Source organism: Cnephaeus nilssonii, assembly GCF_951640355.1.
Source record: "Cnephaeus nilssonii genome assembly, chromosome: 24".
Classification (NCBI taxonomy): Eukaryota; Metazoa; Chordata; class Mammalia; order Chiroptera; family Vespertilionidae; genus Cnephaeus; species Cnephaeus nilssonii.
In genome coordinates this window covers 13295121-13309654 of record NC_137095.1, presented here as the reverse complement: position 1 = coordinate 13309654, position 14534 = coordinate 13295121, and the positions used below count along the sequence as shown (strand labels likewise).

The window sequence follows — 14534 nt, the reverse complement described above, 5'->3', positions numbered from 1 at the left end:
ACATCGATGTTTCTCTCTCTGTCTCTCCCCTTCCCTTCTACTCTCTCTCTAAAAATCAATGGAAAACATCCTCGGGTGAGGATTAAAAGTAAAAAAGACAATCTTCCTTGGGCACCAGCAGGCCTTTATTCTGAGCACCAGGGTTCTTCTCAGGAGGGGGACAGGCAGGTCCCTGTCCTCTGGTTGCTAAAAACCTTTGTCCTGCCTCGTTCCCAGGCCCTGAAGGACCCCACCCTGGCCGCCCGGAAGGACTTCCAGAGGGAGGCGGAGCTGCTCACCAACTTGCAGCACGAGCACATCGTCAAGTTCTATGGCGTGTGCGGCGACGGGGACCCGCTCATCATGGTGTTTGAGTACATGAAGCATGGAGACCTGAACAAGTTCCTCCGGTGAGCCCTGACCCCCCCCCTCCCCCGACCCCAACCCCGGGCATCCTCTCTGGAACCAGAAGTTATATTTGCGCCTTTGAGCACGAAGGTCCAGGGGTTAGATGTGACAAGCAGCCTTCCGTTCTTCTGCATCAGCTCCTGAGCTGCTGGATTCAGGCCTTCATCCCTGCTTTGGGGCCATAGGCCTGGGGAGCCCCAGGCCTCGGGGCTCTGTCACTGGGCCCAGCCACCAACAGAGTCCCCCAGTCCTAGGCCGCCATGTGGTCCAGAGAGTGGACTCAAGAGTCTTCCTACCCAGAGCATCACTGCTGGGGAGCTTGTAGGAAATGCAAATGAACTAGCACCACCTAGCCAATCAGAATCCTGGGGGTGGGGCCCAGGGAGCTGATTAACAAGCCCTCTTGATGCTCCTGAGCCACATGTCTGGCTCCCTCTGCTCTTGCTCACCCCTGTGTTCCCTCTGGGATCTCTATGAGGTTGGCCAGGTGATGTGATCATTTTGTACCTCAGTTTTCTTATCTCAGAATTGAGGTGGGAGGATTAAATGAATGAATATATTTAAGATACTTGGAGCAGGGCATGGAACAGAGTAAGGGCCATGTAAGTGTTAGTCTGGGTTTTATTAAATATTCTATATTAGACTCTAGAACCTGGGCAAGCCTAGATATAAAGGAAATAGTCTAAAAGAGTAGGGTTACTCCCTGACCCCGGAGCACGTCTGCTTAGTGTCATCTTAGTGTGGAATCTGGATGCAGTGTTTCACCCACGTCTACACTCATACATTTTGCTGTAGACAGAAATAGGCCATAGGCAGGCTGAGAAGGGAGATGGCATGCATTGCTGTGGATCATTCCAGAAATCTCCTGAATTCTCTCTGCCCCTTCCTTCTCCCCCGACCCCCGCAGGGCCCATGGGCCAGATGCCATGATCCTTGTGGACGGGCAGCCGCGCCAGGCGAAAGGCGAGCTGGGGCTCTCCCAGATGCTGCACATCGCCAGCCAGATCGCCTCGGGCATGGTCTACCTGGCCTCCCAGCACTTCGTGCACCGGGACCTGGCCACCCGGAACTGCCTGGTGGGGGCCAACCTGCTGGTGAAGATCGGAGACTTCGGCATGTCCCGGGACGTCTACAGCACCGACTACTACAGGGTAAGGGGGCTTCTCCACCGCAGGACGCCATGCCGCGTTAGCGCCTTGCTTACGTGTCTTCGTCATTGTCCATTAACCCCGTCACTCGGAGCACACGCAGACACAGCCACGCCCACACATGCACTCATCGATTCTCCTCTGGCCACTCCTACATCCTGGCACCTGTTTATTATTCCCTCTCCCGACACTGAAATGCCATACGCATTGTGTTCTCACTTGTGTCATTAACAAACACTCATCCTTCGTGCAACTATATATATGTATATAGATTTGCATGTATATCCACAAGTGCACACACAGGCAAACCCCACTTGGTGCTACCTTTCAGCGCCTCCGAGTCAGACCCCATCCAGCCCCGCCCACAGCACACTGGCGTCTCTGAGATTATCTGCTGACTGTGCAGCGCGTTTTCAAAGACAGTCCTTGACGAGAAGCCAGAACCCAGCGTAAAGGAGCAAAATGGTTAATGTCATGCTGAGCGTAGTTCTCCACACAGCTTAGGAAAGGTGAGGGAAGGAGGCACGTTACCACGGCCCGCGCTGGAGGGGGCGCCAGTTAGAAGAAGCTTTCCGATTCGGGGAGGAGACACCACGTTCAATTTCACATCATGCGCTTGTCTACATTATCAGGTGTCTTATTTTGCTCCCAGACTTTTTCCCCTTAGTCTTCGGGAATTATCTCCCCATGGATCATTGAGTGGTTCTGACAGTGTTATTATTGCCAGCGTAAGTGGGCATGAGTGTTATTTAACTCAAAAAATAGCAGCGGGGGCGGGGGGGCGGGGCGCGGATATAGGTGCAACCTGAGATACAGAGATGGAATAACTTCTGCAAACTGATTGCAAGTCAGTTGCCTGGAAAATATGGAAAATTTAATTCGGAGGACATTGAAGGGGCGAGGACTTGGGACGTGTGGTATAGGGAGAGGGTGGGGCAGTGTCTCCGAGGCATGGCAGCCATTTGTCAGGAGTGAATGACCATATTGTGAGTAAAGAGCCCATGGTTGTGCCATTGGCTCGAGCGTGTTGCAAGAGGCTGGGGGTTTGGCGTCTGCAGAGCAGCTCTGTCCGAATGTTCCTCCTGCTGGCTTTGTCTAAGCAGGATGTTAAAACTAGTCACTCAATACGTGTCATCTTAGCCCGGGCCTAAGGAAAAACAGGAGGATTGAGAACGCCCTTTGTGGTTAGAAGGTAATTTGTTCATGGGGTAGACAGAGGCTGGCAGATGACAGAGCATCAGGAGAGCATGTGAAGCAGAAGTAGACAGACAGAGGGGAGGGTGTGTGTCTGCAGCAACTGGTTGGTTTCTCGAGCCACCTGCCCTGTGCACCATCCCCGGACACGGAAAAGGGAGCAGGGAGCAGCGGTTCCCATAGACGGATGGCCAGGGCGGGCCTGCCGGGAAATAACCCAGCAGAGCCTTTCTTTAGCTTCTAGACCCGTGTTTTCCAGTCATTTTGAAGAAAGCCATCGGTCTGGTTCCTCAGGGCCCGTGGGTCACAGATTTCTCGGGTCTCGCTGGAGCTGGCACCGTTTAATTGCCTTTGCACTCCGCGTAATGGGGTTTGCTGGCCTGTCTGGCTCGCTCGGCTCTGTGTTGGTGTTGATAAAAGCAAGGGGCGGCTCGTTGTTTTTCTGTGCGAGGGAGACGTTTGATTAGGCTGGTCTGGTCTCTGCCGGCTTCCCCGGGGTCTCGGGAAACAGCATCTGACCAGGATGTGTGCAGACTCGACTTGCAGACTTGCCTCCAGGAGTGCACTTAGTATTTCTCGATTCTGGTTTCAAAGAGGGGGGAAAAAATCACATCTTGAAACGATACCGCTGCGCCCTTGCTTTAACAACTGCGCACTGCTGCTCTTTCCTCCCGGGAGAGCTCCAGGGAGTAAATCCGTCTCATTTCCGTGGGCACCAGGGCAGGTTGGAATTACGGAACGGGGAGCCCGGGGGACTGTCCACGTGCCAGGCACCCGCAGTGCCTTTGTCGTGCCGGCCAAGCCAGGTGTAAGCTGAGGCCAGCTGGCTCGAAAATGCGTCTTCGGTCCCCAGGAAGTATGAAATAGAGACGAGTAGCTGTTGCAGTGAGAACCCAGGGCGCCCCTGGAGAGCTGCATAGTCCATTGATGGAGGGTAGGCACTAGACTGTCCACATTCAAAGAGCAGCTTGTATCCCGTCTTCATGTCCAGGTGCTCACAAGGTGCTAATGTATGCACAGCCCCTCCCCCTCAGGGAAAAAAGGAAGGAAGCGATTGGCCAGCAGTCACATCAGTCATGCACCCGGAATCCTGCTATCCTATTGCAAGGCATCAGGGAGACAGGGGCATTCTGCACTTGAGCCTGATTTTACCTGTGCTTACATCCCAACCCCACCGTTAGCAGCCACAGGACCTTGTGCCCTTTCCTCACCTCTGTTTCATTTTCCCATTTTAAAAACAAGGACAAACACAGCCTCTCAACAGAGTTGTTTCGATGTTAAGCAAGTTCATTAGCGCTAGGAGCCTGGGATACACTCCTTCCTGGATAAATTATTATGTATATTATATTCCTTAGTCCCCTGCTCGCCCAGACAGGAAAACCCCAGGGAGGATCTCATTTCCAGAGGTCATTCCTGAGTCAGAGAGAGGAATCTCTGGGCCACTGGAAAATAAACTGGGTCACACAGCTGCCCCAAAGGAGAAGGGCCTTTAAGGTGACCACCTCTGGAAAAGTTCCTTCCCAGGGTTTCATCTTAGTCGGCACTCGCCTGTTCTGGTCAGTGTTTACAGGGTCCTGTCATGGATCTCTGAGCTACGTCCATGTCCGGGGATTTAGGAGAGATGTGTCTGCTCCGTGTCCCAGCCGAAGCCCCGGGGAGAGCAGTGATTTGTTAGATGAGAGGGCCAGACGCTGAGGGCTCTCTGAAAGCTGACCCGGCACCGGCCTGCTCCTCTCTGCTACCGTAGGGTCTGAAGTCTGTCGGGCCTAGGAGCTTGCTGGTTTCTGGTGACTAATACAGCTAAATGATGAGAATTCAGGGGTGTGTGTGTGTGTGTGTGTGTGTGTGTGTGTCTGTGTCTGTGTGTTATCTGTATTCACCTGCCCAGGGCAGATTCCACACTGTGTATAGGAAGGCAGAGGGAGAGGTAGAGATAATCTTGGCCTTATGTTCTTCCTTTTTCATTTTTAATTTCTTAGAACAAACAGGCACCATCTGGCTCAGGCATGAGCGGTATGCAAACAGTTTACTAAGGTGAACTGCCTAATTTCCTGCTACACGGTTAGAGAGGGAAGCAAACATCTCTGCCTCAGGGCACAGGAGCCCTGTGCTCCCTCCTCTTAAGGCCACGTTCAGTGGCATGCCTTTCCTCCTACAGGCCGCCTACACGATGCTTCTGAGCTCGCCTCAGACCGGCTCTGGTAGGGTGCTTGGCACCTTGATGCCCTTCTCAGAACATGAGACAGCACTCAGAGACTGCAGTGCACTGCAAATCTGGAATTAAAGAAAGCTTCGAGCCCGGCTGGTGTGGCTCAGTGGTTGAGCATCGACCTATAAACCAGGAGGTCACAGTTCGATTCCTGGTCAAGGCACATGCCCAGGTTGCGAACTCCATCCCCAGTAGGGGGCGTGCAGGAGGTAGCTGATCAATGAGTTTCTCCATTGATGTTTCTCTCTCCCTCTCCCTTCCTCTCTGAAACCAATTTTAAAAAATCATTTTTTTTTTAAAGAAAGCTTCAAGAGTTCGGAAGCGGAGAGGTTGGGATTCCAGAAGAGAAATGTTTTCAGAGGTTTCGATTTGGAGGGAGGCCATGTGCTCAGATCCAGGAGGAATGGGCTTGAGGGGGTCAGTGCTCTGATCTTACTTGTCCGAAGGGTGGGGGCCTGCCTTCTGTCCACCTTCCTCTCCTCTGTTCTGAGCACAGAGCCTAGTAGACACCCCGTGAAAATGTGGGTGAGTGAGGTCTGAATGGCAGTTTGAAATGAGGCAGGAAGCAGATTAGGCCCGAGCTAGAGCAGCCGGGACAGGCAAACAAATCCCCCCTCTTCCCCCGCTTCAGGTGTCATCTTTGCGGGTGACGTGGGGATGCATGGCCTAGGCCACATCTGGGACAATGTCCAGAGGAGGCAGGGAGGGGCATTCGGAGTCAGGAGTCACTCAAAGTCAGAGTGCAGTCTCGGAATACAGCCCAGTGTCCAGGAGATGCGGAGGGGCCGTAGGTCAAGTCCAGGCCAGCACACGTGGGGCATCTAAGGCAGGTCTGACAGCCGATAGCAAGGCCCTGGGTCCTCACGGGAGACCCCAGGTCACAGTTCTGGAAACTCCTGGGAAAGGGGATAAGGGTACCTTCAGGGTGTGGGAACCCTTTGGAGCAAGCTGATCTGGCTGATAGAATATTTGATTTTGTGGATGTCACGGCTCCCCTGTGGCAGCGATGCAAGTGCAGACGCTTGAACCCACACTTCCTGGGTGTGCATCTCAGCTCCTATAATTCCTGACCGTATGACCTTCCTGACCGTATGACCTTGGGTGCCTGGTGCTGACCGTATGACCAGCTGTAAAATGGGGCCAAAAGCCCCTAATCACCTGCAAGTGTTAATAAACGTAAAGTTCTTAGGGAAACCAATGCTCAAGAAATATTAATTACTCCTGCTATCACTGGGGCTAAAATACAACGGTCTTCCCCAACTCCAACGTGGGGAACAACACTCATGTAAGTGCATGCGTGGCGGTGGGCCAGCGGTCTGTCCTAACAGGTACTAGTACATGCCACCGTACAGAATGGCTCCGACACAAATGGAAGTCTATTTCTAGGCCTTTCCGGGTCGTGTAACAGCGGGAGCGGGTGACCCTCCGCCGTGCGGTCACCCAGGCTGACGGCGCTCGACCCTCTTCTTTGTGAGGGGTGTTCCGTCACCCTGGGCGCCCATCCCCGTTCCAGCCAGCTGGGCGGGGCATCAGGCGTGTGGTCCGTGGGCCTGCCCGGAGGTGAGGCCTGTCCCTTCCCTCATGGCAAGAACCTGGGCACGCACCTGGCCCTGTGATCTGTGAGGCGGGCTGAGACACGGAGTGTCGCTGTGCCCCAGGCGGATTGGAACGCGCAGCGGGCACCCTCTGCACAGGGTGGATAGAGGAAACCCCTCTCTCTCCCACTCCTTTCCAGCAGTGCGTCATCCTCCCGTGTGTGACGTCATATCAGCCAATTTAGGACAGTTCACTGTGATAGAGCGTGGGTTAGGAGGCCGGGAGAGGCCTCGAATCTCCTGGATTCTCAGTCCCTAAACCACGTGTTTGCTCTTTTCTTCAGTTCACATATAAACATTGACTTCAGAGAGGAAGGGAGAGGGAGAGAGAGAGAAACATCCACGATGAGAGAATCGTTGATCGGCTGCATACTGCACGCCCCACACTGGGGATGGAGCCTGCATCCCGGGCAAGTGCCCTGACCGGGAATGGAACTGTGACCTCCTGGTTCATAGGTCGACACAACCACTGAGCCACACTGGCTGGGCCTGTTATTCAGTTTTGGGAGCGGGTGCCTGGTGCTGACCGGAGACACGGCCTCAAAGCAGACATGCAGGCAGGCTCAGAGCGTCAGCTGCCTGGCATCCGCGGCAGGGCTCGGTGCCACACTGCTCGCATCTTGAGTGAAGTTTGCAAAAACCCCGTAAATGCTAAGCCCTGTGAAGCTGCACCCGCTGCAGAGGGAAGGAGCACGGAGGGGGTGTGGAGGACAGGCCATGCTAATTATAGTATCACATTCTTGTTTCCCTGATTAAAGCCAAGGATTTGCACACTAATTATCTACAGAATATCAGACATTTTGCAGGTCTGCGGAGGGACAGGTCTGCTCTTTAGGATACCTCGCCGCATCGCCAGCTCTGTGTCCATGTGGCCAATTAGCGGCTTCCCTTTCATCTTTCAGGCCTGGAGTTTGGACTCAGCTTCTGTGGTCTCTTTTAGGCTCTGCCTTCTGTGGGGCTAAGTTCCGTGTGGGATGATAAGTGAACAGAAGGCGTGATTTCTTCAGGAGGGAGGCAGGGCGAGAGGTCCGAGAACACAGCCACGGCCGTCTCTGGATTCGGCACTACTGCTTTGCCCCAGACCACAGCGGTCAGATCCCAGCCCTCCTCCCCCTCTGGGGAAACCAAGCAACAGCCTCCAGTTGGGAAGAGGCTCTTCCCACAACCCCTAGATCCAGTTCAGCAACTGAGGTTTGCTTTTCTGCTCTTCCTTCTTCATCTCCTTTGAGCCATGCAGGGTAATTGGCCAAATTCAGCCAGGTGGGCAGAGCATTACTGGGTAGACTTCCTTGGTACTTTCTTCAGTGATGTGAATTACCTGGCTTCCTCCCTCTGCCTCAGTGCTTCCGGACCCCAACCTGCTTGGACCAGATTATATTTTGTGTCAAAACACAGTGGTGGTGCTGGGGTATCCACCTGCCACATAGGCATTCGCGCCACAGAGTGCAGAAGGGAATATGGGGTGGGATCTGGCGTATTGGGCTCTGGGACACGCCGGCAGTCTGGTGTGGAGGTGACTTGGAGAGGAGGTGCTGAGCAGGAGGTTGACGGGCAAACAATGGACCCTAACAGGGAGGTGAAGCAGTTACTTGGAGCGTTTCCCCCATAGGCCTAGGGTGCAAGGCCAGTTGCTCTGACTTGGGTAGTCACGGGAGGCTTGTCGCCTGTGTCCGTGTGGATGAGGCTGTGTGTGGGGACCCGCCATCGGGCAGTGGCATGTAGGATGGACAGCTGGGAACCGAGGCCTCAAGGCGAAGGCAGGCCGTGACAAGGGTCCCGGGAAGAGGTGACGAGGCCCTGCTGCCCTGTCGGCGTGGCGTGTGCAGGGGAGGCCTGGGAAGGTGACCTGAGCCCAGGGCCTGGGCGCTCAGAGCCCCTTCGGTTTTGGATTGTAACCGTGAAAAGGAGTGACAGTGAAATGGAGGGTCAGGATGGGCTTTCTACAAATGCGCCTTTTAGGCCACGCTCTGCGTCCCTTGAGTGTTTGAAACAGATGAACAAATGCCACGTCATTCCCTTTGAAAGAAACATGAGGCTGGAAAGAGTCTTAAATGTCATCGGCTTCGCCCCGTGGCCCAGGCGGCACAGCATCGACACCGTCCCGGACAGATGGCTCGCTCGCTCTGCTCTCTGCCTCTCCGGGGACTCCACAGGCTCCCCACTCCTTCCCGCTGGGACAGAGGGGAGCTGCTGGCAGTGAGAGATTGGTCTTTCCCTTTGTGCTTTGTAACACCCCTTCGAAGTGGGAAGTTCTCAGTTAGGTCTAGCCAGAGTCCCACCAGCTGCAAGGCAAGTCTGTTTCATCCTCTGTCCTAGTGGCGATAAACATGATGGGTGTTGTAAGACCGACATTATAGCGCTCAGGAAAACCAAGGAAGCCCAGTGAGACCAGGGTGGCCTCGTGCACTTCATAGTAATTGGTTGTATTTTATTCATGGGCTGTAGCTTCACTGGTAGGGAAACAATGGAATAAAAACATCTCCGTCCCTTGCCCAGCCAAAAGGCATACCCTCTTTCTGAAAGTAGTTTCCAGTAGTCTTGTTTTTTTAAAAAATATATTTTTATTATTGATTTCAAAGAGGAGGGGAGAGGGGGAGAGAGATAGAAACATCAATGATGAGAGAGAATCATGGATCGGCTGCCTCCTGCAGGCCCCCTACTGGGATCGAGCTTGAAACACAGGCATGTGCCCTGACCGGGAATCGAACCATGGAACCACGACCTCCTGGTTCATAGGTCGATGCTCAGCCACTGAGCCACGCCGACCAGATTCCAGTGGTCTCTCACCCATGATTTTATCTCCCTGCCATTTGGAAATCTGGTTGTGTCCTTTTGGCAATGATGATGGCGCAGGCATCCTCTCCATGAGGACGGATACTGGGAAAGAAGACAGGGAGGAGCCCCGTCGGAAAATCTCAAGAACTCGACGCGTGTGTGTACCGGAGCGCACCCTCCAGAAAGGTGGGGAGCAGCAGGCGTGTTGATTGACTCCCTCCTCTGGCTGCCGGGAGGGCGGGACAGAGCACACCCCGGCACCTGGCAGTGCCCTGTATTACAGCGCACACCCTGTTGGGGTCCCTCAAGTGGAAAAGGCTTTTATTTATTCCGAGGGAGCCTGAGTCTGTAACATATACAGATACATAAATTTCCATACAAACATCTTCCTCACCGGCTGTAATTAAGATATTTGCATGTAAAGAGAGCAGTGTGTTCCCTGGCTTCCTCCTGGTGGGGAATTGTATTTCTCCCCTCATCCCGGAAACCCGGGTCCTTGTCTGTGTCTAAACTGGAGGAGCAGGAGGCGGAGGGCCGGGTCAGTGTAGCATCTGAATTTTTTTTTTTCCGGGTTTAGCTAATCCCACAGGACAGTTAGAGGTGGGGAGGGGAGAGCCTGAGAGAGTGGGCAGAACACCCACTAATTCTGGACACAGGGAGATAGTCTTTGAATCCTGAGCTCCCGCTTATGAGCTGTTGTGACCGTAGGACATTTTATTAAATGCTCTCAACCTTAGATCCTGATCTGGGAAGAAAAAAAAAAAAAGAGAGAGAGAGAGAGAAGACATTTTTGTGTGGTGCAGATTAAATCAGATAATGTATGCAAATTGCCTGGTATCTATTAGTCTCTCCATAGATGGTAATTATTATCCTTTGTAAGTGAATAAGGTAGAAATTACCTGTAAGAAATTTCAAGTGATTTGAAGTTACAAGCCAAGGCGCTGCCCAGGATGGTCCCTGGTGCTGGGTACTCACGTTGAAAGGGAGAAGAGCCCACTCAGTGGGACTCAGGGGAACAGAAACAAAGCCCCCACATTCAGGTTGGTCTGTTCAAGGCCCAGCGGGAAGGAGAGGTGCTGGGAGCTGGTATGAGGCAGAGCCTGCGCACTGTAGAATGGACGGGTCCGACCAGGGGCTCCCTTTGGTACCTGGAGCCGAGGAATTCTACCGTAGACAAGTGTCTTCAGCGTTAGATCTGATCTCCAGGTCGCCTTTCTGCAGAGGAACACTTCAGGGTCATGCGCCCTAGAGTTTTGGGGTAGAGGCAAGGCCGGCTTAAGTTCTTCCTCCCTCCTTCCTCTCTCCCACCCCATGCAACAGGGTGGCCACCGCTCATTCCGGTGCCTAGCGTGAGACAGCGATACGCGAGAGCTTTGTGAACTGTTGGCTTGGGTGCTGTTGGTTTCACCACCACCACCACCAGTATGGTCCTCTTATTAAACCGTCATGCACATTCTGGGGGAAATGAGTCAAGTTCCTCAAGGTCCCAAAGTGGATTGGCAGGGGTGGTCAATACGCCATCCCTCCCTCCAGGCAGTTACCATGACAACCTTGGCTACCTCGTCCCCCATTGAGTTATGCTCTTCAGCTTCTGTAGCTGCGATGGACCTTTGATTTGTGGTCCAGTTTGTTCTTGAAGTTGATCATTTCCTTACCCAATGGGTCCATCCCCAACTTCCTGGTCTTTGTATTCATTCATTCATTCATTCATTCAAGTCTTGGAGTCGTTGGGTATGTGCATGTCCTATAGCTCTCTACAGCATACGCAAAGGAATCCATTATGTTTCCATCACAGTGATTTTTCACATGAAAAGTGCTTCATAAACCTACTTAATTAAAAAATATATGATCTTCTGTCAGATGTCTACAATGAGTAAGGAATAATGCCCCCACTGGCATAGGCATTTTTAAATGGATCCGCATAGGTTCCCCCTTGCCAGACACCAGTGGTCAGCATGTGGGGACCCTGGGTAGGTCTGTCTGACAGATGCAGTGCTGTCAGCTAAGGGGACATCCCTGGGTCTGATTCTCCATCAAAGGCCCCAACATGTACTTACCCGGGATGAGGCCTGAGAGAATAACCCATAATTAAAACACCCTGAGCACTGCTTATTAATACACACAGGGGACCAGATGATGCAAAGGCCATATGACCAAAGCATCTCTCCTAGCGAGCCGGCCTATGTGGGTCCTGCTCATCTCGAGACAGTTCCGATGAGTCAGATGGCCAGTGCCATTGGCTAAGGCAGACTGACCTGCCCATCTGATGCCAGGGGTTCCTCAGCCTCTGAGCAGGTTCAGAAACACTCCAGATCTTTCTACTAAACCCTCCTCTCTCCCGTGACCAAAGCCAACTGGGGACAGACATTGCCGTCATCCAACCCCATGACTACCCGTTTTCCAGGCCCCGTGACCAGCCGGCGCCCCTTCTGAAGGACAGAGACCCTCTGCGGGCTGTCCTCCGTCACTGTGGCCTGTGAGTGGGCCCCGCAGCCGCCCTTACCCCCAGGTGGCAGCATGGGGAAGTGCAGGTGAGGGAGGCAGTGCCCTAGGCAGGTTCCTCCGTCATGTGACATGTAACGGAGTGCCCAGCGAGGCAGCGGGCTCTCCACCCCAGTGGCCTCCCAGGAAACCCGGCCGACCACATTTCAGAGCTGCATGGAGATGCACTGAGAGCGTGCGGTTGACAACATCAACCTTTTGCTTGTTTTCAATGCTGAGATCCTCAGAGTCAACTCTGCAATAGAAAGTACTTGGGCGGGTGCAGAGGGGAATGGTGAGGGAAGGAGCAGTTACTGTGCACGTGTGAGGGGCTGTGACGAGGACAGATCCCCGGGAGGCTCTGAAATACCAGGCCAGGTTCCCCCTCCCCCCGTCTGCACGTGGACAGGCCTGCGTTCTTCCCCACTCCCTCCCGCCTCGCCCTCTGCCACCTGCCTGCCGCCAGCTCACCTCCCTGGGACTGTTGGTCTCCCTCTGAGACCTTGAAGCCTGTCTCCGTCCTCTCTCTGAAATCTGCCATCTCTTCCCCATTAAAGAAACACCTTCCTCTGACCTTTCTGCCCCTTTGTGTCCTTGACCGCTGAAATGGGACGTTTTCATCTTCCGTCTTAATTCGGGGGCCTCTGATCTTACCACTTCATCGACTCTGCTTTTTTGGGGTCACTAATTATCTCATCCTGGCAAAATTCTAATGAGTTTCCTCTAAAAAGTGGAATCCTCCTTTGAGCTGTCTGTTGAGGGACGGGAAATTAACTCCCCCATCCTTTCTTCCACCACGTAACTTTCTTGTTCATTCCCCTTCCGGGCGGTTTCTTACCTCTTCCACTCCTCTCGTTTAACGTTAAGGTGCCGCCGTGTCAGACATCTACTCCGGAAGCCTCACTCACTCGCCTGGTTATAGCACTTTTATGCAGAAGCTGTTTGAATGTAATTTTTAGCCTCCCCCTCCCTTCTCTCTGATCCCTTCATCAGTAGGTCTCCCCTGGAGAGGTCCGCGGCCATCCGACCTTGGCTAGCTGGAGACAAAACTCAGCTCGACCGCCTCCTGCTTCTCAGACACTCACAGCATTCAGCATTCTTGGAAGGGTCCCTGAAGGGCGAAGGGTGGTCATCCTTGGACCTGCCCCTCTACCCCCTGGGCCTAATATATTTGTATTGATTTCAGAGAGGAAAAGAGAGGGAGGGAGAGATAGAAACATCCATGATGAGAGAGAACCATTGATCGGCTGCCTCCTGCACGCCCCCTCCTGGGGATCGAGCCCACAACCTGGGCATGTGCCCTGACCTGGAATCAAACAGTGACCTCCTGGCTCATAGATCCACTGAGCCACACTGGCCAGGCCTGCTGTGCCTCTTTACACGCCTCCGCGTCATTTCTGCTTTGCACGCAGTCAGGAACGGCCTGACATGCACCCTGACCAGGCCAGGCTTGGAGCCTGGCTCTCCAGGTCCCTAGGCTCCCCACCATTCCTCCTGCTGGTGTACGAGCCGTGAGCGAATCTTCTCTTCTCACTTCCCGAGCACCCTGTCACTCTCCTTCCCGACCCCACCCGCTAGAAGCCCCTCAGTGCCACCCGGCCGGTCTGTGCCCCATTCCACAATGGCGCTTGCCGGTGGCCACCGTCACTGAGGCCTTCTGCATGCATTCACTAAGCCGCCGCGTGGCTTAAATAACGGAAACGCATTATCAGTCTGGAGGCTGACGTCGGAGGCCAAGGTGTCAGCAGAGCTGGTTTCTTCTGAGGCCTCCCTCCTTGACTGGCAGGCGGCCACCTTCCCCCTGTGTTCCCCCAGGGTCTTCCCTCTGTAGGTGGCTGGGTCCTAGTTTCCTCTTCTGTTAAGGGCACCGGTCATACTGGATCGGGACTCACCCATGTGACCTCGTTTGACCTCTTTAAAGACCCTGCGTCCCTGGACAGCACGTGTCAGTGCTGGGGGTGAGGGCGTCCGTGGCGTATATCTAGGGAGGGGAGCATAATCCGTCACGTCTTCTGGTCCCCCCACTTCCCATCTGTTCTCTCTTTCATGTCCCTCCTGTCCTTTCTCCGTCTGCCCCCCACCCCCATGGCAACCCAGCGGCCCTCTCACCGTCTCCACGCGTCTGCTCAGCATCCCTCTGTCGGTTGCACACCCGGGTGTGTTGCTTCATAAGCTGCTTTCTCGGGTCATTCCGTGCGGCTCCGCCCCCGGGTGGACCGAGCGCAGGCCCGTGTCCGTTGTCTCCCGTGCACAGCTCGTGACCCGGCAGGTGCAGGAGGAATGTCCTTGCTCAGCGACAGCCAGTCCCTCCCTGAGGCGGCCCCACACGCCCTCCTGTGACTTCTCCAGAGGCCTCTGGAGGGAAGCAGGTTTTTCCTGAGGGTCCTGGGCCTCGTACACCTGACTCTGCTGTCAGTATGTGTGTGTGTGTGTGTGGGGGGGGGGGGTTGCGGAGGGCGGAGGCTCCCCCCAGCAGGTGGCGTCCGGCCAGCTCACCTCCTTTCCAATCTGGAAGGGCGGCCGGGCAGGACATCTGGGCGGGCAGCCTGGAGGTGGTGGTGAACTTAGCAGTTTTCCCACGGAGGACAGGAGGGACGGATCTTCCCTCGGAAGCTTTGGGGAAGGCACTATTCCTCTGCCCTAAGGCGGGGAAGATTCTAGATGAAGTCCACTTCCTTCCACACTGGTCGTGGGCGGGGTCCTGTGGGGGCAGAATGAGCCTCGGAGGGAGCGTTGGCTGCCGGT

At 54.3% G+C, this 14534-nt stretch overlaps 1 protein-coding gene across 4 annotated transcripts in view; it reads left to right on the top strand.

The window, feature by feature from the left end:
- NTRK3 (neurotrophic receptor tyrosine kinase 3) overlaps positions 1-14534 on the top strand; it is a gene marked incomplete at both ends in the record, with an annotated part of 228155 nt that overhangs the window by 189032 nt on the left and 24589 nt on the right. For all 4 annotated transcript variants that reach the window (XM_079764236.1, XM_079764235.1, XM_079764234.1 and 1 more), the window contains 2 exons: positions 217-389; positions 1295-1538. In XM_079764236.1, the coding sequence (XP_079620362.1) occupies positions 217-389; positions 1295-1538 (417 nt within the window). The remainder of the gene's footprint in view (positions 1-216; positions 390-1294; positions 1539-14534) is intronic.